At 36.9% G+C, this 26375-nt stretch overlaps 2 protein-coding genes across 4 annotated transcripts; both read right to left on the reverse strand.

Annotated features, from left to right (window-relative positions):
• Positions 1–390: 390 nt before the first annotated feature.
• LOC307163528 (uncharacterized protein) lies at positions 391–16019 on the reverse strand. 3 transcript variants are annotated; one of them, XM_079879601.1, is made up of 11 exons: positions 15009–16019; positions 8811–9382; positions 7512–7564; positions 6909–7075; positions 3480–3688; positions 3333–3387; positions 3111–3235; positions 2775–3001; positions 2284–2443; positions 1980–2090; positions 391–1813 (listed from the first exon to the last, which is right to left on the reverse strand). In XM_079879601.1, exons 5-11 carry the CDS (start codon positions 3679–3681, stop codon positions 1734–1736), a joined length of 960 nt encoding a protein of 319 aa, XP_079735727.1. In that variant the 5' UTR covers positions 3682–3688; positions 6909–7075; positions 7512–7564; positions 8811–9382; positions 15009–16019; the 3' UTR covers positions 391–1733. The 3 variants fall into 3 exon arrangements, with proteins under 3 accessions (XP_079735727.1, XP_079735726.1, XP_079735725.1); XM_079879600.1 differs by having other exon boundaries at positions 6909–7564; positions 15009–15968; XM_079879599.1 differs by lacking the exons at positions 7512–7564; positions 8811–9382; positions 15009–16019 and adding an exon at positions 3951–5561 and having other exon boundaries at positions 6909–7026.
• A 2917-nt stretch (positions 16020–18936) lies between these two features.
• On the reverse strand, positions 18937–25970 carry LOC307163530 (uncharacterized protein). Its single transcript, XM_079879604.1, has 8 exons — positions 25867–25970; positions 23453–23657; positions 23305–23359; positions 23083–23207; positions 22760–22986; positions 20668–20827; positions 19651–19761; positions 18937–19486 (listed from the first exon to the last, which is right to left on the reverse strand). Exons 2-8 carry the CDS (start codon positions 23652–23654, stop codon positions 19404–19406), a joined length of 963 nt encoding a protein of 320 aa, XP_079735730.1. The 5' UTR covers positions 23655–23657; positions 25867–25970; the 3' UTR covers positions 18937–19403.
• Between the last annotated feature and the right edge of the window lie 405 nt (positions 25971–26375).

Consider the following 26375-nt stretch of genomic DNA (forward strand, 5'->3'; position numbering starts at 1 on the left):
CTGTCTATGAGCAGAATGGCGTCTAAGCGATTGTGGTGTTCTGTTCTTGGGTGTAATAAGGAACACAGCATCATTTTGATGTTCCTAAAACAGAACCGCTGAAAAAGCAGTGGCTGAGTTTGTTTTCAAAGGGAATATTCCCCACGATCAACGTCAATGCTTTCATGTTTGCGCGAATCATTTCACACACCAGACTGCTTAATAAACGAGGGTCAGTAACGTTATAAAGCTGCTTTTGCTAAGAAGCTGCTCCTGAAAAAAGGATCGGTACCAACTATTCGTGTTCCTGCTGCACCTTCAGAATAACTGAAGTGAGTGTAAAGTTTTATTAACGTTTATAATTTATATTTCTGTCAGGTCCGTTAAGTCAAGAACACACAGACAATAAAAATAATTTAAGAATTTTTATTGAATAGATTGCAAACAAGTTGATGTTCCTGAATTGAAATTTGGCGGTATGGCTCTGTTCAGGGAGTCCTCTGACCTTTCATGAGCACCATGAAATAGCAGAGAGTCAGAGGACAGCAGCAGCAGCATTAGGGAATGCTCACATAGTTTAGGACTGTGAGAGCTAAAATATCCCCCTGTGAACAGAGCAGGCAACATGACATAAAGCAATTGCCACGTTATGCATAAGGAGGAGCTGGGGAGGTGGCGGGCAGCAGAAGCGAGCAGCAAGCATGTATGAGCAAACTGAATGTGCTTTAAATAGGGCGTAAAGACCCATGCACTTAAACGGCTTAAACAGAGTTGTTTTTGACCAGGTAAAATTTGTGTTTTCACAATCAAACCTGATATTGAGAATTGTGAAACCATGATATTTTTACTGTGAAGTGAGATTTTGGTCATATCGCCCATCCATATTCTTTGCTAGATAGCAGAAAAGGTTCCCACAGTTTTACATACAGTATGATTTTTTATTAGTGTTCACCACAAGTAATAGACTACATTGTAACCAGAAATAAGTATATAAATGTCTGCTATTTTGCATGTTTATTTGTAATAACAAGAAAGAAAGAAAGAAAGAAAGATGTGGTTAGGAATGTAAAGTCAGTAGGCCTGTGTAGTTTCTTCATTCACTGTGACCTATCCCTGCACTGGATGGCCAATTTCACATGTATTTTGTGTATTTTCAAAATACAAAATACTGTATTTGTATTTAAATAATTTTTTTCACACAGTATTTTGTATTTGTATTTTAAATACATTTCCATGTATTTATGCCCATCCCTGTTAACAACTAATCTAATTTCACTATTGTAAGACTTCATCTTCTGTAAAAAATGTTTTTTTTAAAAAAAGGGCAAAAGCAAGGTAAATGGCATGTGTAATTATGGTTTATTCTAGGAAAAAAATCATTATATCTTATTGATAGAACATTGAAAAGGATTAAAAACTATTTACAACAAATTGCATGCATTTGAGTTATTTGTTATGGATGAACATGCATGCTAAAACCACTATACACCTGAAAACCTGTCCATGCAAGCAGTGATACCACAGTCAAACACATTCTCCAGTATGTAATTATTTCATCCAGTTATCTGAAGAGAAATTAGATTTAGCTTTAAAACAAATAAAAAAAACAATTTAAGCATTTCATCACAAGAATCAATATTTGGAGCACACAATGTCATACTAGTTTAGTACACATAGCCTAATAGTTATATACAAATTGAATGTTTAATCTAAGCAGTTAAACTTACATGACCTATGAGTAAATGTTGCAAAACTCAGAAATCAAGAAAAGACATTCCAATCTCTGACTGGAAGGCACTGTCCAGCAGTGTGGGAGAAGTTTCTGAAGTCACACCTGCAGGGGAAGGAGGTATTTATACAAAGTATACAATGACCATTAAACAACTGAAGGTGATTTTCTTAACATAGATGCCTTGACCCACCCATCATAGAAGATCAACCTATAGAAGGTATGACAACATATTATATTGATATCGCTTGTTCATGTCATTATAACTCACCTCCACAATCTCTTGGTCTCTTCCGACCAATTCGATCAATTGTGTACCACAAATACGTTTTTATTTCAGCTTCACAGTCTGCCCTCATTACACTGTGTTTTGATGCAGCATCTGAAAGAGTAAACCTGAAGAATGAATTGGAAATATGTCGGATGGTGGTCCTTCAAACTCACAAGCGCTCTTGTACACTTTAAAGATCATATTGGCAGAGATCACAGCTCACTAGTGATTGAATAGAGACAAAACATAGGTAAATACAAACTTTCTTAGTATGTGTGAAGTGTTCATGCAGCAGTGAGTTTACCTCGGATTACATCTGTTAAAATAAGCTTAGAGAAGGGCTTTTTATCTCCTCTGCCCTGCCAGTTGAACTCCTTCGCCAGATCATCTGTTAGGACTTGCTGCATAATATTCTTAACCACATCCTTGGGCCCAAAACCTCCAATTCTTGACAGATATTTTACCTATAAAGAAAATACTTTTAAATATTTTATTAAGTTTTGTTTATTAATATTACATGTCTTGAAATACTTGATTCTTATTGGTCAAGCATGGCATTGAGTGGTCAAATATGTTGTGTTATGACCACAAAACTGAATAGCTCATTTGCACCATCTTGCACCAATTAAAGTTGAACAAGGAACCAGAGCTGGGTGAGAGAGAACTTGAAATAGTTATCTGTGTTATGCTAATCAATAGAAAGAGATTAATAATAATGTAGATTAATAATAAATCTGCATTAATATTATAACACTGTATTCATTTATTTATTTATTTAATGCTGTGTTGACTCACATATTTTTGGCGTTTCGTTGCATTTCTGAGCTCATTTTCAGTCCTGGCCACATCTCCAAAGGTTCTAAGAGGCAGATTTAGGCTTGTTTTAACATCTTCAGTGGACAAGCTGCTACTGCTGGGGGCTTCAGAAACCGTATTGTCTTGCAGTAGTTTCTTTAACATAGAAGAGTTTTCCTGGACTGTGCTCTTGATGTCTCTCAGCATTTGGAAGATATCATCATTGTCTGTTGTGTAAAATGAGTTTTGCTGTAATTACAAAAAAAAAGAAAAAAAAAAAAAAAAAAAAAAGAGAAAAGACAAAACTTCTGATTATGGCAAAAGAAACTGACTCACCATCAGTTGACAGTCTTGATGTAGATGTAGATGGTGTAGGAAATGGGTTTTTTGACATGTCTTGAGTGCTTTCAGGTCTTTGTCTTTTTTGTATTCCAGGAAATCCAGTGGCTAATAGAAATGATCTTTATTTGAAAATAAACAATACTTTAACAAAACAGTACAAATTAATTATTTGATCTTTTAATAGGTAAAATACTTTAAACAAATTTTGTTACTTACCGTTCTTTCTGTTCTGCAATTTCCTTTTGCCCCTCTTTAGCCTTATCAAAAGAGACTGCAATAAGAGAACTATTTTATTATATATTATTTGAGAACTTAATAAAAAATCCAAAATTTAAACAATTATTTTAAATTAGTGACCATTACCATATTCTGCATGAAAGCTAATATTTAATTTCTCCCATGTTTTTCCTCCTGTTTCAGGTTTAAGTTTGTTCTGAACAGCTTCCATGCACTTCTCTGGTGATCTGAATGGAGGCCAGTAACTTTGTTTCTTGTCTGGGGTCAACCAGTGTGATGGTGCCACCATCACCTCATTTGAGTCTTGCAAGGTAACAACTGCATACATGGTCAGTCTAGTGAAGTGGGACAGAATTATGTTTAGCTCTGATTGAAAAATAAATATATGCTTAATTTTATAGTAATTGAAAAAGTCATGGGATTGATGAAATTCTGACAAAATACACAGAAATAACCAATTCACAAGAATTATTTCCACATTGGTTGTACTTCCTTAGTTGCACAAATTATGGCACAAGCTAAATTTATATACTGAATGCAAAACATATGTATATTATTAATAACAAATGAGATCTTGGTCATCTTCAAGATCCTCACCTTCCATCAGACTCATTTCCATGGCACTTTAATTGTTTACCTTTGGATAATTCCTTAATGTAATACACTTCATTATCTCTGCTCTTCACAGCTGTAATTACTTTACGTTTCTCGGGTTGGATACGAAGAATCACACTTTGTTTAAAAACGAGAATACAATTCTGTTTTAAATGCCCAGCTAATGCGGAAGCAAAGCATTTCAGAGCCAGTGTAATGAGAACTGGGGTCAAAGGGCAGCCCTGATCCAGCAGTTTGTCTCTCTCAATTGAAGCTTCTACAGATTCAGTTTCTGGTGCATCTCTGAGAAGGTTTTTCACAATGAGGAAATCTTGATACAGAGTTGGGTTTGACCGTTTTTGCTCTTCTATTTTACCCTTAATACAAGACAATCTCATCTCAGCGCAGAAGGTTTTGGGAGTGATCATGACAGTAGCTGAATTTTTTGGTCCAAGACCCATTGACTGAGACTCCAAGAAATCATCTAGACGTTTTGTCAGAATATTTGCAATGATGAGGTAGTCAACATTAAAAAAGTGTTGACTATCATCATGTGGACATTTCACAGTTTTATTAAAGTGTGTCTCAGAGCAGTTAAATGCACCTCTGTGGATTCTGTCATAGAGCATCTTAATGTATGGAATTAGATCCTGAATGTTGTCTTTATAGAAGGAAACTGGGATGCCGTCTGGTCTCGGTGTGTCTGACACTTGAAGAGATTGTACAGCTGACACAATGTCCACCTCACTGACTGCATGTGAGCTTTCTTCAGCCAGCGATGAACTTGTCTCATCTGTCAAAAGATCCTTTTTTAGATTCAGCCATTGGACGATTGATTGTATCTGGGCATCTCTCTGAAAAAGGGTTGTGGAAACATTGTTGATCTCCAAGTACACAGGACGATGGTCGCGCTTCTCGGAATCTCTGATTTCACAACTTCTGATTCGCCACATACATTCTTCTGGAATAAAAAAGTAATCCAGCCTGGACGCAACTTGACTGTGGAATGTATACTCCTGCTTTACAGGGTTCGTTCTTCTCCAGACATCAACTAGCTGAAGAGATTTCATGAACTTATTCACACAACTGCGCAGCTTTCTGTGGTTTGAGCCGTCTATCACCCCTTTTGAATTGTCTTTGTCGATAAATGGATTGAAAACCGTGTTGAAATCTCCACCAATCACCAGCAGCCCTGTGGTCATTGACTGCAGGTAACGTGAAAGTTGTTCAAGGGTTTTTGTGTCTGTTTCATGGTTATAAACACTAACCAGAGTGTACAGCTGACCTTCCAGTTTACATTTCAACACAACATAAGCTCCACAGTTATCTTTTTCATCACTTATACATTCAAAATCTAGTCTTTTCCTGACTAGTATGGCTGTTCCCTTTTGGGAGGTAAACTTTGTGTAGAAAACATGCCACTCATTTTTTAGACCTTCAATAATATGTTCATCTCGTTCTCCAACGTGTGTCTCTTGAAAGAAAACCACGTCCGCATTTTGTAGTTTTTGAAATTTCTTATCTTTGTTTCGTTTAAGTCCATTAACATTCCACGTGACAAAATGTATTGTCTGTGTAGCCATCGACAGATCTGCTCTCACAGACCAAAGGTCCCTGTCAAAACAAAGAGTTATGAAAGGTAGGATTTTTTTATTTTTTTTTTTTATTAAGAGAATTACTGAGACTGCGTTTTTAAACATTCTGGTGTCCAAAGATATTGCTTTCCTATTGTTTCTCCCACAACTGCCACTTTCGGTTTAACCAGGTGTTAAGATTCTTACTGAACCCAGCCTGGTCTCATTACTTAAACTTATAGGTATTTGTACGCAATATTTACAGGGAGAGAACATTGTTTTGTATGTACAATATGGATGTATAGACAACATCAAACACGTAAACATAAACAGCTACACGTATAATTGTAATAATATAATATATATCAGTATATTTTTTTTCTTCAATGATTTATTATAGACCATTAACCCTATCTTTATGCCTAGACACTTTTATAGAGAATAAAATAAATAAAACGCAATGGCACAAAAATGTACAATGACCAATTTAGTTACAGTAGACAATTAGAATGTTCTTTTCCAAACAATTAGAAAAATATCTAAATTATAAGGAAAGAAATAATAAAAAGCAGAAAATCAACGATCTTGGTTATTCTTTAGGGGCCATGAAGTTTACATAGGGTGACAAAAGCACACACTGTGCACTTACGTGTACACCACATCCTGTAAAGATGGTGCATTGACACAAGTATTGTAACAATTAACGCAGGAAATATGTTAACGCAAAAAGAAGCAACATGTGCGAAAATGTAGAGATAATGTGTTTCAATAGTGATTATAAAAGCGGGTCTTTAGAGCTCTCAGGGGTGGAAGATCTTTTGGAGAGAGAGAAACAAGCAAGCAGCAGCAAGCGGAAGCCAGCAATACAAGACCACATCCTCAGATTACAGCTCACAAATGAAATGATGAATATTTATGATCATTTTATGTTGTGTTTTTAGTGTATTTATATGATCATTGTCCCACAGCAAACAATTAATATTACATGAAGTAATGGTTAAACAATTAAAGAAACGTTATTTATTTTTGGACATTAAAGTGTGTTTAAATAAAATGTTACGGTATATGTTGTCAATACGTAATTATCATACGTTAAGTGTCTGTCGAAACATCACCAAATAAGTGTCTGTCCAAATATAAAAGTAATTTTATGTGGTAGAACCACACTTTATGTAAAATATATAGGGATTCTAAATATTATTATTAATAAAAAAATGCAGCACTTCAGATGTGTTTTTAATGGTATAGTCCTTAATGGCTTTTTAATGATTGCCTTTAATTAAACAATGCTATTTTGTATTTCTTTGGATTCTTAAACTATATATATATATATATATATATAATTTTAATCAACTTTAAGCATCATAATAATTTGAAGAAAAGTTACCTTATATCTACAGATAAAGTCAGAGAAAAAACTGGAGACTGTCGTCGATTCAGCTGTCAAGTTGAGAAGTCTAGATGCACTTGTGCACTGTTTGATAATTATTTCCTTATATAGCGACATTTCCTGCCACACCTTTACTTTCATTTCTGTGTGCTGAAAAAAAAAATCTGAAAAAAAGCAGAAAGGAAATGTCATGTTGTTGTCAGTTTACATTGTCTACATGTTTCCAGAGCTCTTTACGATGTTGTTCTGCAATTGGTGATGAAACAAATGAACATTCAGAGCATGATTTCTGAATATTTGGATAACAGCGCACAAAGAAAAAGATCCATTTTTATGATCATTGTGTTTTAGTGTATTTTATGGGTCATTGTTCCACAGCAAACAAAATAAATTTGTCTCTCTCAGTCCACATGGGGTTTAGAGTATTAATTCCCTTTATAAACCCACTACACCTTCAGTTCACTGTCTGGCACTATTAAAGTTAGTTCCCAACCGCCATGAAGAAGAAGAAGAAGAAGAAGAAGAGTAGTAGTAGTTCACTGTCTGGTCTGGTCTAGTCTCAACATAGACCGTCTTCTTCAGTCTTCTATTCCCGCCTACCATCTCCGCTGATCACCATCATCATCCGTTCTCCGCTCTGGTTTCATCTCCACCTGCAAAGACATTCATATTACTCATTCAGCTAAGTTCATTCATCATCTCAGTAACGCATTACCTCACCATAACATCTGCTGGTTCCGTGCTTCTGTTCTCAATAAATCATTGATCTTACTCACCTGCCTGATTCTTCACTAAAACTGACACATGCCCCATAGGTGGGGCACATTTTAACAAATGAGGGGCACGTTGAAACATGACCATATATGACCGTTTAAAATGTTATCTGATCTAATGGGAAAAAAAAAATAAAAAAAAATTATATATATATATATATATATATATATATATATACACAAGAAAAACTTAAATATTTTGTCAATAAAATAATGAACCTTTTCAAATAAAAGAATGGCGTTTTTTAAGAATTAAAATAAATAGTGATGTATTGGGGTCTCGCCTGGGAGCACACCTATCAATACATACGGGTATAAATATGACTGGCATTACTCACTTCATTCTCCATGAATAATTTAATCTGACTCCAAATTTAAGTGTCACTTTTGACTATGTTTATGATTTAACTGTACAGCTGATCAGCACAAACAACCAACTGTCAAGCTCGGTGGTGGAGGTTGATGATTTCGGCTTGAATCGACCATGAACTCCTCTGCATACCAAATTATTCTAGATTCAAATGTGAGGCCATCTTTCTGACAGCTAATATTAGCTTAAATTGGGTCATGCAACAGAACAATGATCCCATGTACAATCTACAAAAGAATGGCTGAAAAAGAAAAGCAGCAATCTGTTGCAATGGCCCAGTCAAAGTCCTGACTTCAACCCAACTGAAATGTTGCGACAGGACCCTAAGAGTACTGTGCATTAACAAATGACCACAAACCTCAATGAATTGAAGCAACACTGTAAATAATACTGGGCCAAAATTCCTCCAGAACAATGTGAGATACTGATAAAGTCATATAGAAAGTTATTACTTCAAGTTATTGCTGCTAAAGGTGGTTCTACAAGCTATTGAATCATAGGGTGTACTTAGTTTGTCACACGGCTTCTCCAATTTTTATTTATTTTTAATTAATTTTATTAAATAAATGATAACACAGTGTAATATGGCATCTGTTGTTGTTCATCTGAGGTTGTATTTACCTAATATTAAGAACTGCTAAGGACCACATGATTTTGTTTAACATGTTCAGATAAAACCAAAGAATTCAAAGAGGGTGTACTTTCTTTTTCACATGACTGTACAGTATATATACATATATATATATATATACGTACATATACCGGGATGACAGCGGGCTGCATGGGGACGACCTCCGGGATGACAGCGGGCTGCACGGGGACGACCTCCGGGACGACAGCAGGCTGCACGGGAACGACAGCAGGTTGCACGGAGACGATCTCTGGGACATTAGGGAGAAGGAAAGTCTTCCTCCTCCTCCGCCATTTCTTATGGCGAGGTGCAGGCTCCGGGCTGGACAGGACCAGTGGTGAAGGGAGCTTTGGGCTGAGCATCACCGGCCCATGGTCGAAGAAAGACCGAAGTGGAGAGTGGGTCCGAGGCTCACCTCTAGCACCTCCTCCCCTGCGACCTCCACGAGCCCCCGAAAACCTGGCCAGACGGGTTCCCCTAAAAGACTCTGTCATCGGTGGAAGGGTGCTCAGGGGAATTGACCACCATGGCCTCCTCAGTCTGGCGGGCCCATAATGCAAGGCATTGAAAGATGTTCATACGGGGAGGGACCTCTTCCACTGGCGAATTCCCCCTCTGCTGCCTCCTCTCTGTCTTCGTGGTTGGGGAATAGCCACGAACATCCATACCGCTGGATCTATGTTTGGACGGAGTCGTTCTGTCACAGGAACACACGGAAAAACAGGTAGATCCATAAGCAGTATATTTATTGTTAGGGCAATCCAATTCGTTGTCATCCATGCAGGGTTCAAAATCCATATTAGCAGTCCAATAAACCAAGAAACAAGAAACAAGAACCAAGAACCAAGAACCAAGAACCAAGAAACAAAGCAAAACAGGCGAGAACACACTTTGGAAGTGTAAGTGACATCAAACAACAACTCCATGACATGGACTGAAACAGACAGGGTATTTATACACAGAAACAAGAAACAATGTAATGGGAAACAGCTGCGTGCAATGATGAGTGATGAGAACAGACAAAGGATCGTGGGAAATGCAGTTCCAGAATGAATGGTGACAGTAAGGGAGAGAGACCTCTAGTGGACACCCGGGGAAACACAAACCAGACACTGTGACAATTATACCTTCAAGAATGTTGCCACTTGGTACAGGGATTTTGCAGGGCAGTGGTTTAAAAGCGTTGATCAACAACACTAACATGACTTTTTTATAACTCTAAAAAAAAAATATCGCTCATAAAGTCGAAATGCATTTGTCTACATTTGTAACTGGTAACCACAGCAACCATTCAGCTTGACATTCAAAACGTCACATTCTTGAGTGGGAATAGTATACAGTACAGTAAGTGAGATGGCGCTTTACATTTGCTGTTAAGGCATTTTTAAAGTGAAAGTGACATGGTAACCCATACTTGGAATTTGTCCTCTGCATTTAACCCATCCAAGTTAGAGCACACACATTATGAACAGTGAGTAATACACACACACACACACACACACACACACACTGTTTACAGCTATTACTATTTTAAGTACATGTAGTAACGTGTAACTATGTCACCTTAAAATAAATTGGGTACACTTTATTTTAAGGTGTCTGTGTTAAGGCCCTATCACACTGGACGCGATTTTTACGCACGAATAATTCGCGCGATGGTTTTATTTTTTGATCAGCTGTTTGTGTAATGAGTGCTTTCACACCGAACGTGAATGTGCTGCGGCGAAAAAACGACTTATTTTTTTTCGTTTCGATGTCGATTTTTTTTTTCTTTTGCGGCGACAGAAAAGACTTCAGCCAATCATATACTGCAAGGACAATGATTGTGTGGCGTAGCATTGCCAACCAACTCGGTTATCACGACTGTGAGTATGTTGTGTGATAGTTTTAGTTGTTGTATAGTCCTGTGCTGTGTAGGCTAGCAGGCTAAACTACATTTGGGATAGAAAGCTAATCGTCAAAGATAGAGATAGAGACCGTGCTTACGCGGCTCATGTGATGGGTTTTGACGCGAACTATTCGCACACGAACTATTCGCTTTTTCGTTACGCATCCGGTGTGAAAGGGCCTTTACAGTGTAATTATACATTTAAGAATTGAGTGATATTAATTAACTACATTTAGCTACTTATCATAGGGTTAGGGTGAGGATCAGGGGTTGGTTTTGGGTTAGTTGCATGTAACTAAGCACAATTTATAGTAATTACTACAGTAATGTAAGAAAACTCAAGTGTAAGAAAGACACTGTAAGGCAAGGCAAGGCAAGGCAAGTTTATTTATATAGCACATTTCATACACAATGGTAATTCAAAGTGCTTTACATACTATTAAAAATAATCAGAAGAAATAAGAATATACAAAACAGTTTAAAATAAAGAAACAAGAAAGAACTAAAAATAATTAAAACAGTTTAGAATAAAGAACAGTTTAAAATAAAGAAACGAGAAAGAACTAAAAATAATTAAAACAGTTTAGAATAAAGACTAAAATAAGACACAGTATAAACAGTCGGACAAACAGTGACACAGTGCTCATTCATTAAATGCAAAGTTAAACAGATGTGTTTTGAGTCTGGATTTGAATGTGACTAATGTAGGAGCACATCTGATCTCCTCTGGAAGCTGGTTCCAGCTGCGGCTGGCATAATAGCTAAAAGCAGACTCTCCTTGCTTAGAGTGAACTCTTGGAACTTCTAGCTGATGTGATCCTAATGATCTGAGTAATCTGTTGGGTTTGTATTCCGTGAGCATATCTGCAATGTATTGAGGTCCTAGGCCATTAAATGATTTATATACTAGTAATAATACTTTAAAATCAATCCTATAAGTAACTGGCAGCCAGTGTAATGACCTGAGTACTGGTGTGATATGATCATATTTTCTGGTTCTGCTAAGAATCCTAGCTGCAGCGTTCTGTATGAGCTGCAAATGTTTTATGGTCTTTTTGGGAAGGCCAGTGAGGAGTCCATTACAATAATCCACCCTGCTGGTGATGAAAGCATGCACTAGTTTTTCTAAGTCTTGACTGGAAACAAAGCATCTAATTCTTGCAATATTTTTCAGATGATAGTATGCTGATTTAGTTATTGCTTTGACATGACTATTGAAACTAAGGTCTGACTCTAAAGACACACCAAGATTCTTGACCTGATTTTTAGTTGTTTGACCTTTAGAGTGAAGGTATGCGTTCACCTTGAGAACTTCATCTTTGTTTCCAAACACAATGATTTCAGTTTTGTCTTTGTTTAACTGTAGAAAGTTTTGGCACATCCAGCTGTTGACTTCATCAATGCATTGAAGCAGAGAGTCAATGGGGCTGTAATCATTAGGCGATAGGGCTAAGTAGATCTGTGTGTCGTCTGCATAGCTGTGGTAAGAGATTTGGTTCTTTCTCATTATTTGGCTCATTGGGAGCATGTACAGGTTGAACAGGAGTGGCGCAAGAATTGAGCCTTGAGGGACTCCGCATGTCATGGGCGTCCACTCTCCTTGTAAAATAAAGTCTTACCATAAAGGTTTACTCATTATTTTGTTCCTAATGCAATGATATTTGGCTCTTTTTGTCCAAATTCTGTTTGGAGTCACTCAATTTTTTGTTTTAGAAATGTAACATTTTGTTTTGAGTTTACTCCTACATTTACACAACAGTTTAACAATTTCTGAAACCGATCTTAAGAGTAAATTGAGGAATGCATAATGTTAACACATACTACATTGTTCGTAATTTAGATTTGTTTTTAATACTCAGCATATTTTACTTTAAAAAAAGACACATATGCACAAAATTTAGCTAAAGACACACCATCAAAAGATAAGGGCATGTTCATTTCACTAATTCAGCATATAAAAGTGATCAGGCATTTGTCAGCATATATTCAACTTCTGTTGCATGCTGAAAAATATATACTAGTTGTAACAGTGTCTGGTTTATGTTCCCTGGGTAGCCACTAGAGGTCCTTTTCCCCCACGGTGTCATTCACTCATGAACTACAATCTCCATCACCCTTGTCGGACTCATCTTTGATTATTGCACTCAGCTGTTCCCAATCACCTTGTTAAGTGTCTGTCTATTTATACCCTGTCTGTTTTAGTCACTGGTGTGGAGTCCTTGTATTGTGTCTAGTGATGGCCAAATGAAGCGTTTCGAAGCGTTATTGCTTTCTGATACAATTGTGTCGAAAATGGTTCATTAAGCCTGGAACACACCAAGCCGACGGTCGGCCGTCGGGCAGTTTCCGTGCGTCGGCCAACTAAATCTTCTCAGTGTGTTCCGCACCGTCGGCTGAAGTTGGTCCTCGTCGGCTTTTTTTCGGCCGATTCGACATGTTGAATCGGCATCGGGCCGTCGGTGAAAGAGGGACAAGGACAGAAGATCAGACCAGCTTAAAAAAAAGTTGGAAACCATCACAGAAATTCTAATGGTTTATATTAAAATAGGAACCATTGGCTTTTACCATTTAAACCACTACATAATTCTTTTTTGTAGTGTGTTTGGGACATATTCCATTAGGATTTAATGCCCCCACCAATACAACCCAACACATATCAGTAGACCCACAGAGACCACTATAATTCCAATTACAACCAATACAATTCCCATGAAAACCTTTAAATCCAATAGAATTTCTGTAATGGTTTCTATATATTTTTTTACCTTCACTTTTATAAGAAATACAGCCGCCAGGTTTCAAACCTGTCAACACTGGATTGGGCTGTCAAAGCAGTCAGGTGGTTCTAGTGTGTTTGCTCAGAGAATGTCTAATAGGAAGAGAATTGGCACTCTCTGGTTACTTCCGGTTTCTGGACTGGCTGCAGTAACACGTCTCTGTCCATGCAGGGGCACTCGCAGGCGAGTGCAGAATGAATGGAGGTCTATGGCGCTATACTCCTCAAAATCCACTTTTCTCAGGATATAATTTTTTGTCTAGTAAATTGAATGTTATATTCGAAAGGAGATGCAATGAAATTACACATTGCTGGGTGTTAGATTTTTTTGAGTCACTTATTTGCTTTAAAAAGTCTTTTAAAGTGTCAATGACGTCATACACATCGTACGACCAGAGATACTGCTTTACGGCAATCCTTCAGTCACTCTGGTGCTTTCGCGCTCTGCACTTTCTTTTCTCTCGAGGCATCGACAACACAGCTGACACAGGTAAATACACGTGCTAGAAGAGTTTTTGTTTTGTTTGTTTCTGGTCCCGCTTCGGATCCCACGATGCCATCAAGCTGTATCTCTGGTCGTAATCAGTCCTTCACTGACCAATCAGCGTTCATTAGCAGAATGCTAGCGTGTTATGGGCAACAACAACTCAACCTGTTAGAAATCGAAAGGACATAAATACTCAATTTTCAATTTTATTATATTTTATAGTTATTCAATTTTCGACCTATAACCCATGTTGAACTTGCAAAACCTACAATAAAATCTGAGATTTCTCAACGGCAATCGGGTGAAAGAGACACATTTAGCCGTCTAGCCCCATAGACTCCCATTCAGTCTGCACTCGCCCGCGATCACCTCCAGTGGAATTCTAATGGAACTGCAACCAAGATCGATACAATGGGGCTAATAGGAAGTGCCAAGGCTTTCCGTAGACGGGCTCTGGTTTGCTTCAGAAGTCATTTTCACGTGACTAGTGACATAATGATAAGCTCCGAAGCAGTGGTTCATTGCAAGGACCGTTCGAGTTTGAAACAAGCTTCGGAGCGTCGGTGTCAGACGTAACATCACTAATTGTGTCACTGGCATCTCAGAGTCTGTCTTGGTTTGTTTGTTCGTTTCTTGTTTTGGACTGATTTACTTGGATTATGACCCTTTACCTGTTTGTGGATATGATTACGGATTACCCTAAATAAAGCTGCAATTGGAATTCACCTTTTCGTGTGCGTATCGTGACACTATCTATTTCATTAATGCTGAAGTATACTGAAACTCTTTACTACAATACTGTTTACCGTTTACTATAATAATAACTATAATGAGGGATGAATGACAAAGAGTACACTTGATTTTTACACTTAAATATGCAGTATAATGTTAATATGTTAAAATTATATTTTCAGTATCATCGCAAGTATAGTTTGCCTCAATTGCAAAGACACTCATCTCTTGAATCAATTAACCATTTTCTCAAAACAGTTTCTAAACTACACTCACACAACATTCTCAGATGAATTTGACAGAAAAAGAAATATTGGAGCATGTAAAACAGATTAATTGTGTTGTATTTTTGTTTTTAGAGCTAATGTAATGTTCGAGATTGTCAGTATAACATCCATAACAACTGAGACGAACAAGAGCCTGCAAAACATGCTACTTACCTGAATCTACTGTAACCTGCTAATTCTAAGAAGAGTTAATTCTCTGTAATGTGACCCAATAGTCATCTGTTTGACATCTAATTTCACGATTGTAAGACTTCATCTGTCTAAAAAAAAGGCAAAAGCAAGGTAATGCATATGGTTTATACTGGATGGAACATTGGAAAGACATAAATTAAAAACTATTTACAACAAACTGTATGCGTTTGATTTATTTGTTATTGTTACATGCTAAAACCACTATCATACACCTGAAAACCTGTCCATGCATGCAGTGACACCACAGTCAAACACATTCTCCAGTATGCAATTAGTTCTCCCAGCTAAAGAGAAATTACATTTTGCTTAAATTTAAAAAATAAAATAAAATAAAATAGAAACATTGTAAGCATTTTATCACCAGAACCAATATATGAGCACAAAATGTCATGCTAGTTTAGTACACATAGCCTATAGTTCTATACAAAATGAATGTTTAATCTGTAAGCAGGTAAACTTACATGACCTATGAGTAAATGTTCTAAAACTCAGTCATCAAGAAAAGACATTCCAGTCTCTGACTGGAAGGCACTGTCCAGGAGTGTGGGAGACAGTGTTGTAGTCGAGTAACCAACTGTCGAGTCTCGAGTCCCCAGCATTCGAGTTCAAGTCCGAGTCACCAAAGAAGAGTCTGAGTCAAGTCCGAGTCGTGTCACCATTACCTGAGTTTGAGTCCGAGTCGAGTCTCGAGTCCCCAGTGTTCAAGTCCGAGTCGAGTCATCAAGGTTGAGTCTGTGTTATATTTCAAGACTGCCTACATTTCTCTACTATGGCACCTTTAAAGAGCTCATATAAATATAAAAGAGGGTCTACATTAAACAAAAATGGCACCACTGCGTTAACAAATACAACTTTTGATTTCAATAATGTAGGCTATTTGTAGCCTAAATGTTAAAATTATTCTGTCATCGCCAGTGGCCCATGCATATCGACTGTCACTAAAAATCAATGGTAAAACATAGGAAATGCTAGATTTTTTTATAGCTGGCAAAGTTAAAGTCTAGTGAAATACACTGACACCTTATTTTTGTCCTTTCAAAATGCCCTGCTACATATATTAGCCTACAGTAATTATAATTGTATTTAAAACATATAAATGTACATGTATGTGTATAATTATGTAATTATAAAATATATATATATTTGTTTATATACACACTATAAATGCATAACGTAGACTAACCATGTTCCGTACACAACGATGTTCCGTACAGATGACCTTTTCCCACCGATTGCTGAATAAATACTAACAGGTTATACATAAACTATGTGTGTTATCATTATTTCTCCCTCTTTTATCCCTGACCAAGAAAGAGAATCCCCCGCCGTTTGTTCCAGAGAGATTTCAGTAAGTTTGCTAGGTGCGCCCACTGCGCCTGCTAATGAAGGGTAGGCAAGCTGCAGCCCAGATATTAGCTTTAGGTGGGGAGACAATTACAGCGGTGAAAATGTACATTTCAATTGGATTAATGCTTCTCACAGTACTATTAATAGTATTCATGAAATGATTATTATGTTATCACAAATCATTAAATATATTACCTTTTGTTAAATAACTGCTTTGAAATGGGAATTTTTAAACGTAAATTCCGGACAATGGCCGCTTGGCGCTTAGGACCCAAGCAATCCGATTGGTTCAAAGCACGTTTTATGGGTAATCGCTTTAGTGCCTGGTTACAAATCATACAAAATCATTTTATTATAGAAGATGTTTGTTTCTCGTTGTTAGTGTGTTTTTTAGTTAGCTAAAATCGGATAACATTAGCTGTATGCTATGCTATTATCTAAGCTAACTAAAAACTAATGTTTAATTTCACAATCTATAGCTTCGTTTAAATATATGAAACGTATAATTTAAAATACATTAAATACATTAATGACTCGTTATAACGTAGTACAAACGCCTTCTATAATAAAATGATTTTGTATGATTTGTAACCAGGCACTAATGTTCCTAAGCCCGGACTCATCACACCAAAGTGACCGGATTATTCACCACAACGTCACGTCACGAACGATCTTTTCACGCAGTTTGCATTCCGGGAAGGCACCACCATTTTATGTGGTAATGCTATCCGTTGCCATGGTTACTTCTACAGTGAGGCCGAGAGAAATAGCAAAAGAGAGAGAAAGAGCAGCTTGATATGCGTTTGCATTTTAGCGATACGCCACAGTTTCTTGGGAAGATATGGATTAGGAGGAAGCGTAACGGGCTCTATCGGGAGAGACTAAATAAATATGCTAGGCAGCGTTATTTAGAGAAACTGCTTGTCACTAAATTGACAGCAGCAGCGACTACGAACACTCAGCATGATTTCAAAAGTAACATATTTCAGCGCCAAATCGCTTTTTATTTAACACAAATGAACAAAATGAATACTCTAGCAGCTCTAACAGCTGTTAGTCAACAAGAGTTGTTTCATTTGTTATAGCTATAGTGCTAGGCCTTATCTGTACCGCGAACAGTTATAAAAAGACAATTTTTTAATGACGTACAACTCGCATTGACAGAATGTACGATCTGAAACCTTCCTTTTTACCAGAGTCTGACACTGCCATTTCTGTTTTATTATTGATAAGTCTGATACTTTTTTGCCATTTCTGTTTAAGTCCGATAATGTTTTTGCTACTCCTGTTTAAGGCTGCTCTTAGCTTTGCTGCACTTATCTGTGTTGTGCTGTTATGCAAGTATTATTCTCTTTTAATTTTGTAGTTCTGTAAAGCACTTAGGTCAGTCAGTGGTTGATATAAAATGTGCTGTATAAATAAAATCAACTTGAACTTGAATCTACCAGTGGGGGGTACTATGAAAATAAATATTGATTGAGTTTTGTAAAATATTACAATGTTATGTGAAGTGTGTTCTTGAAATATATTCATAAAATTTATTATTTTATCTTATTATACCAAAAATGTTGTGTGGGAAAAAAAGTGTTGTGTTCTTGGGATATACTTTTGTTATTTATTTTTTTTATCTTATAACATTTTATCTAGATTTAGGATTGATTTTATGTTAGATTCACATTTTGCTAATTTAGGCTAATAGAAACAAATAAATCCAACTCAACACTTGTGGGAGAGTGGAGCAAGTGACTTTTAAATTATCTTCTCCCAAATTTGGTTGGAGTGGGGAATCTCAGAGCACATTTGCTATCTTGTTTTTCCTCTGTGGGAAGTCACATGGCTGCTTTCACATGGGGACAATCCAACCGTCTCCATTGACTTTGCATTGCGAGAGGCAGCCTCCTTGTCATTTCTGACTTATAACAAAAAACAAAACAATGTTGAAAAGCTGCTATGTGACAAGGTGTACAGCAAACAAGCTAAAAAACCCAGAAATAAGTTTTTATAATCTGTGGACCCCAAAAGCATTTAAGGACACAAAAGTGGGCAGGCAATTGAAACGGTTTCATATACTACTGGAGCAGGGAACGTAATCGGTGACAGTATAGCTTAGCTTACAGAAATATAATATATAAAACTGACATTTGGATATTTGACTTACCAGTGACAAAATGTTTACTGCAATTTTAGTGCATAGGCCTACTGAGTGTCAGGATCCTAATTTACCCATTCGTTCCAGCCTGTACCCACTTTTGTGTCCTTAAACGCTCGTTTTTTTGGAGTCGACAGATTATAAAAACTTATTTCTGTTTTTTTTTAGTTTGTTTGTCACACAGCAGCTTTTAGGCATTTTTCTGTCTTTTGTTATAAGTCATAAATGACAAGGAGGCAGCCTCTCGCAATGCAAAGTCAATGGAGACCGTTGGATTGTTTTCCCCCCCGGTGGGCGTGGTCTTTAGATTATGACGCGTTGCGCTCTGTCTCTATAGTGCTCTGCTGTGACGTGGACACCAGGCAGATGAAAATAGTGGAAAAAAAATAAAACTTAACAATTTTCCCCCTACTATTAAATCTAACAGATGCTAACATTGTCTTCAATGGTGTTCAACACACATACCTCTTTTAAAATCACAGAAATTTTGGTTTAGGGTTTCATGACCCTTTAATAAATGGAACATTATTGTAAAGTGTTACCGATTTGTTATACACCGATTCAGATGTCTCGTGAGTTCGTTGTTGGACAGATGGACAGTTGTTTTAACCATTCATTAAAGTGAATTGGTTCAAAGGAGTCATTAGTTAGTGAATCGGACGTGTCATTAATGGACGTGTAGCCTACGGCACGTGTTGTGTGATTATCTCGGCAGTTTAGGACAGGACATCGCACAAGATTTGTGTCAACACAGAAAACATTTCATCACTAGTTTTTTTCGTTCATTGAAATTGTAGTAAATGTCAGCTGAATGTGCGGAACGCTTTTGAGAGAAGATAAGGCAAACGTTTGTTTTTTTTTCAGCACAATTCACACCCCGAGGTCCGAGACCAGGACTCGAGTCCTCCATCACTGGTGGGAGAAGTCACTTCTGAAGTCACATCTGCAGGGGAAGGAGGTATTTATACAAAGTATACAATGACCATTAAACAACTGAAGATGATCTTCTTAACATAGATGCCTTGACTCAACCATCATAGAATCGACCTATAGAACGTATGACAACATTACATAATATCACTTGTTCATAATATCAATATCACTCACCTCCACAAACTCTTGGTCTCTTCCGATCAATTCGATCAGTTGTGTACCACAAATGCGTTTTTATTTCAGTTTCACAGTCTGCCCTCAGTACACTGTGTTTTGATGCAGCATCTGAAAGAGTAAACCCGAAGAATGAATTGGAAATATGTCGGATGGTGGTCCTTCAAACTCACAAGCGCTCTTGTACACTTTAAAGATCATATTGGCAGAGATCACAATGAAGACTAAAAATTTGTTATTTTTTTATTTTATTTTTCTTTATTATTTTTTTTAATAATTTCATAATGTGAAGTCAGACTTGTACTTATTTGCTGACCAGAGAGCTGGTTGAGTTATATTTTGCTTAGAGGTATGCAATGTTCACTTTCCAGAGAGTTCCAATGATGATGATGCTTCAAATGTGTACAGTTGGTATGCTCTTTGCGAAAAAAATTAATGTTTCAACTGATGCAAATGTACCATGTATGCATGTATACCACTCATGTATTAATGTATACACAGAGGGATAGTGGATTGTACCATGTGAAAGCATTGGGTAAATTCCATTTTTAAACATAAGCTATATGTTTTTGATACCTTAAAAGGAAGCTGTAAGTCTCTCTGTAATGTATATAAGCTCAAACTTACTGTACCGCCTCAGAGAAACATAAAGGCATGAGGGCATGAGAGGAAGGAAACATAGAGATGACGGGGTAAGGAAGGAGAAACCCAGAGAAACCATTTACAGCTAGCATGATGGGGTGATAAGATAGAGAAATGGGGAACAGAGAAATCTGGAAGACCTCTCATGTAGGCTTATATTCTTATATGCCTGTTTCTCTCTGTCTGACATGATACATAATAAATAGAGATCTCTTGGCAAAAGTAACTGGTGTAGCATCCGTGATTCAACCATAATGGGGGAAACCATGATTTTTAAGTCTTCAATAGTTCACCAATTGATTGAATACAGACAAAACATAAGTAAATACAAACTTTCTTGGTATGTGGGAAGTGTTCATGCAGCAGTGAGTTTACCTCGGATTACATCTGTTAAAATAAGCTTAGAGAAGGGCTTTTTATCTCCTCTGCCCTGCCAGTTGAACTCCTTCGCCAGATCATCTGTTAGGACTTGCTGCATAATATTCTTAACCACATCCTTGGGCCCAAAACCTCCAAGCCTTGACAGATATTTTACCTGTAAAGAAAATGCAGTTTCACTTTATTTTGATGGTCCCTTTAACACGTTCCATTAACTATAAGTAACATTGCACCTACATTGTCAACAAACTATCATTAGAGTGTTAGTAGAGTATTAGTAGACTGGTTGGGTTAGGTTTAAAATAAGTTGACATGTTCTTGCAAAAATATTTATAGTCAGTAGCATGTCTGTTGGACCATCACAATTAAAGTGCTAGTCATGTTCAAGAAACCAATTTGAAATGATTCTAGCTTTGTGACATGGTGCATTATCCTGCTGGAAGTAGCCATTAGAGGATGGGTACATGGTGGTCATAAAGGGATGGACATGGTCAGAAACAATGCTCAGGTAGGCCGTGGCATTTAAACGATGCCCAATTGGCACTAAGGGGCCTAAAGTGTGCCAAGAAAACATCCCCCACACCATTACACCACCACCACCAGCCTGCACAGTGGTAACAAGGCATGATGGATCCATGTTCTCATTCTGTTTACGCCAAATTCTGACTCTACCATCTGAATGTCTCAACAGAAATCGAGACTCATCAGACCAGGCAACATTTTTCCAGTCTTCAACTGTCCAATTTTGGTGAGCTCGTGCAAATTGAAGCCTCTTTTTCCTATTTGTAGTGGAGATGAGTGGTACCCGGTGGGGTCTTCTGCTGTTGTAGCCCATCCGCCTCAAGGTTGTGCGTGTTGTGGCTTCACAAATGCTTTGCTGCATACCTCGGTTGTAACTAGTGGTTATTTCAGTAAAAGTTGCTCTTCTATCAGCTTGAATCAGTCGGCCCATTCTCCTCTGACCTCTAGCATCAACAAGGCATTTTCGCCCACAGGACTGCCGCATACTGGATGTTTTTCCCTTTTCACACCATTCTTTGTAAACCCTAGAAATGGTTGTGCATGAAAATCCCAGTAACTGAGCAGATTGTGAAATACTCAGACCAGCCCGTCTGGCACCAACAACCATGCCACGCTCAAAATATCTTAAATCACCTTTCTTTCCCATTCTGACATTCAGTTTGGAGTTCAGGAGATTGTCTTGACCAGGACCACACCCCTAAATGCATTGAAGCAACTGCCATGCGATTGGTTGATTAGATAATTGCATTAATGAGAAATTGAACAGGTGTTCCTAATAATCCTTTAGGTGAGTGTATATGGTTGGTGAGCCCGGCGCATAATCTAAAAGGGTTGTCCCTATTCTCTTAATGAGTAATGGGTGTATTTGGGGATTTACGTGCGTTAAACCAATCAGAGTCTCCTCTCCCATTCCATTTAAATGTCATTTGCGTTTGCTCCATGGCAGACTTGCTATTTACATGAGGAATTTGATAGTGGAAAAACCAAACGCGTCTCCAGAGCGCAAATGTATCTGCTCGTGCGTGAGGTACATGTGTGCTAGCAGACCATCTAGCCTACATAAAGATATGGTGGAAATTGGATCCGACTTGTCCCGTAGACTACATAATAATAATCTTTTACATTGTAATCCTTTTATTTTAAATATTTGTCATGTTTGTGTGCTGCTGTGCGTCCCTGTGTGTTTAATAAGCAGAGTGTATGCGTGTTGTGGACCCGCCTAGCGCACATTACTAATGCGCTCATTAAATAACCAAAAAAAAAAAAATTGCGCCATTGACTTTAGACCAGGTTTTACTTGTCTATGTTTAAACAACGTGGCGCAGGACGTGAAAATGATAACTGCGTCAGACTGAAACTAGCAAAAAACATTTGCGTCGCGCTTAGTGCTGCATTGCGCCGGGTGTAAGATAGGGCACTATATTTAATGTCCATTTTATTTATTTATTTATTAAGTAGTCGTGGAAAAAGCAGGATATGTGCCGTCATTATTAAAAAATAAACCCCTTACAGGTGTTACAGGTCAGAGTGTACATTATCCCTTTCTTGAAATGCTGTGTTGACTCACATATGTTTGGCGTTTCGTTGCATTTCTGAGCTCATTTTCAGTCCTGACCACATCTTCAAAGGTTCTAAGAGGCAGATTTAGGCTTGTTTTAACATCTTCAGTGGACAAGCTGCTACTGCTGGGGGCTTCAGAAACCGTATTGACTTTCAGTAGTTTCTTTAACATAGAAGAGTTTTCCTGGACTGTGCTCTTGATGTCTCTCAGCATTTGGAGGAGATCATCCTGGTCTGTTGTGTAAAATGAGTTTTGCTGTAATTACAAAAAAAAAAAAAAAGAGAGAGAAAAGACAAAACTTCTGATTATGACAAAAGAAACTGACTCACCATCAGCTGACAGTCTGGATGTAGATGTAGATGGTGTAGGAAGTGGGTTTTTTGACATGTCTTGAGTGCTTTCAGGTCTTTGTCTTTTTTGTATTCGAGGAAATCCAGTGGCTAATAGATACGATCTTTATTCGAAAATAAACAATACTTTAACAAATCAGTACAAATTAATTAATGGATCTTTTAATAGGTAAAATACTTTAAACAAATTGTATTACTTACCGTTCTTTCTGTTCTGTAATTACCTTTTGCCCCTCTTTAGCCTTATCAAAAGAGACTGCAATAAGAGAACTATTTTATTATATATTATTTGAGAACTTAATAAAAAAATCCAAAATTTAAACAATTATTTTAAATTAGTGACCATTACCATATTCTGTGTGAAAGCTAATATTTAATTTCTCCCATGGTTTCCCTCCTGTTTCAGGTTTAAGTCTCTTCTGAACAGCTTCCATGCACTTCTCTGGTGATCTGAATGGAGGCCAGTAACTTTGTTTCTTGTCTGAGCTCAACCAGTGTGATGGTGCCACCATCACCTCATTTGAGTCTTGCAGGGTGACAACTGCATACATGATCTGACAAAAAAAAAAAAAAGACGAGAAGAGAAAAGAAAAAAACAAGCGTGCATATTTAGCTGATATGTATATATACTCAAAATTTGAAAGTTGACCAATCAAATCATCTAAAGTCATCAAAGAATTAATTTCTATTTTGTTTGAAATTTGTCGTGAAATTAAGATCATTACCAGCGATATTTATGATCATTGGTCAGCTTTCCTAAATTACCGATAATACTTGTCACCTTTTGGTGAAAATGGAGGTTCTGACAAACAGGCCTTTTGTCAGGGGGTGTTTTCAGGAAGACATGAATAAAGACACAGTAAACGTGACCAGACAAACTAAAATGGAAACACACATAACTTATACACAAAAGATAATGAGGATAACACAGCTTTTCCAAGTTGTATCACCTGTGTCTCACTTCTTTACTTTTGTATTTAAACCCTATGTTTGTTCTGTTCGTTGTCTGCTGTCACCAATGTACACTGGTTGTTCTGTTTGTAATTTGCTATTCCTGCAAATTGTTTCTTTTGTTTTGTTTTTTGTATTTAACAATGTTACTGCTGAATAAAGATCTTGCTTATCTCATTCTTGCTCTACCATTTGTGACAGTTAGTGTAGGCCTTTTAATGTGATATCTGATAATGTCTTGATTTAAAAACTACAATAAATCATTTCCATTGTCATTTTATTATTAATTATTATTTTTAATAGGACAACAGACATGATAGATATGATAGAACAAATAAATAGTTTACGCATTAATTATCTTTAATTGCAAAAAACAGTATAAAAGTCTCCAATGCAGGGTAACACAGAAGGGCTTATTACATCCTGTAGTTTGTACTGTTTTGATAGCAGTCATGTGTTTTTGTTTAGAAAGGGCTCCGGCAAGATGACAGCGTGAACAGTCAAAAGTTTCGAGCTCTCTTTAAATAGGAAGGAGTTAACGTAGCTGTCAGAATTTTTTTTTTTTTTTTTTTTTGCAATCTAAGATATGTTTGACCCGTTAACGTGTGCTTATGATGGCCATGACTACAAAAGCCGTATAATTCTAGAGAAGCATCTGGCATAAGCATAACCACTTTTATAGAGAATAAAAAGAAATAAATAAAATGCAACAATTAGAAAAATATCTAAATGATAAGAAAAGAAATAACAAAAAGCAGAAAATCAAAGATCTTGGAGATTTTTTAGGGGCCATGAAGTTTGCATAGGGTGACAAAAGCACACACTGTGCACTTACGTGTACACCACACCCTGTAAAGATGGTGCATTGTGGTTGAACATGGGTTCTGGGGGGAGAAGAGCATTGTTGTGTGTAACTGCCAAATATGAAGACAAGGAGAAATCTGATAACATGTACAGTAAAGAATGTGTGTATTGCTAATGCCATGGACGGAAACCCAAAGAAATGTATTGATGCCAGTAAATAGAGCATTGACGCAAGTAATGTAGCAATTAACGCAAGCAAGAAATATGTTAACCCAAGAAGAAGAAACGTGTGTAAATGTAGAGATAATGTGTTTCAATAGTGATTATAAAAGCGGGTCTTTAGAGCTCTCAGGGGTGAAAGATCTTTTGGAGAGAGAGAGAGAGAGAGAGAGAGAGAGAGAGAGAGAGAGAGAGAGAGAGAGAGAGAGAGAGAGAGAGAGAGATCCTACAAGCAAGCAGAAGCCAGCTACAAGACCACATCCTCAGATTACAGCTCACAAATAACAAATATTTATGATCATTTTATTTTGTGTTTTTAGTGTATTTTATGGTCATTGTCCCACAGCAAACAAAATAAATATTACATGATGTAATCATTAAACAATTAGAGAAATGTTATTAATTTTTAGACATGAAAGTGTGTTTTTGTTTAACATTATATAGTTAAATTGTGTATGTTGTCAATACGTCATTATCATACATTTACTGTCGAAACGTCACTAAATAAGTGTCTGTCCAAATATAAAGTAAATGTATGTGTGGTAGAACCACACTTTATGTAAAATACATAGGGATTCTAAATAATGATAATATAATAATAAAATACAACACTTCAGTTGTGTTTTTAATGGTATAGACCTTTTAATAATGGCTTTTTAATGAGTGCTTTTCTTGCTTTGTCAAATGTTTGTTGGATAAATTAAACAACAATATTGTTGTTGTATTTCTTTGGATTGTTAAACTATTTTTTACATTTTTTAAGCATCATAATAAATTGAAGGAAGTTACCTTATAGGTATAAAGTCTGTGTGGAACAGGAGACTGTCGTCGATTCAGCTGTCAAGTTGAGAAGACTTATGCACTGTTTGATAACTGTTTCCTCATATATCTACATTTCCTGAACCTGCCACACTTTTACTTTCATTTCTACATAAGTGTGCTGAGAAAATAAGTTTCTATCAGACATTTCTGAAAGAAAAAAAAAAAAAATAAACAGCAGAAAGGAAATGTCACATTGTTGTCAGTTTACATTGTCTGTTTCCAGAGTTCCTTATGATGTTGTTCAGCAATTGTTGATGAAGCAATGAACATTTGAGCATGAATTATAAAGATGTGGATTACAGCACACAAATAAAATGATACATTTTTATGATCATTGTATGTTTTATTTTTAGTGTATTGATGGTCATTGTCCCACAGCAAACAAAATGAATATTACATGATGTAGGGAACAGCAGAGCACAACCTAACACTTTTTGACTTTCTTAGTTTGTTTAAATCCACATTGAGTTTAGAGT

This window comes from Squalius cephalus (genome assembly GCF_949319135.1).
Source record: "Squalius cephalus genome assembly, chromosome: 8".
NCBI classification, from domain to species: Eukaryota; Metazoa; Chordata; class Actinopteri; order Cypriniformes; family Leuciscidae; genus Squalius; species Squalius cephalus.

Coding starts and splice junctions, on each gene's coding strand:
- LOC307163528 (XM_079879599.1), bottom strand. CDS start 5,530: ATGGCTACACAGACAATACATTTTGTCACGTGGAATGTTAATGGACTT. Junction 2,444..2,774: donor CAACGAAACGCCAAAAATAT/GTGAGTCAACAC, acceptor TTTTCTTTATAG/GTAAAATATCTGTCAAGAAT. Junction 1,814..1,979: donor GAGACCAAGAGATTGTGGAG/GTGAGTTATAAT, acceptor CTTCCCCTGCAG/GTGTGACTTCAGAAACTTCT.
- LOC307163530 (XM_079879604.1), bottom strand. CDS start 23,654: ATGTATGCAGTTGTCACCCTGCAAGACTCAAATGAGGTGATGGTGGCA. Junction 22,987..23,082: donor ATCCAGACTGTCAGCTGATG/GTGAGTCAGTTT, acceptor TTTACACAACAG/ACCAGGATGATCTCCTCCAA. Junction 19,762..20,667: donor TTTAACAGATGTAATCCGAG/GTAAACTCACTG, acceptor TTACTCTTTCAG/ATGCTGCATCAAAACACAGT.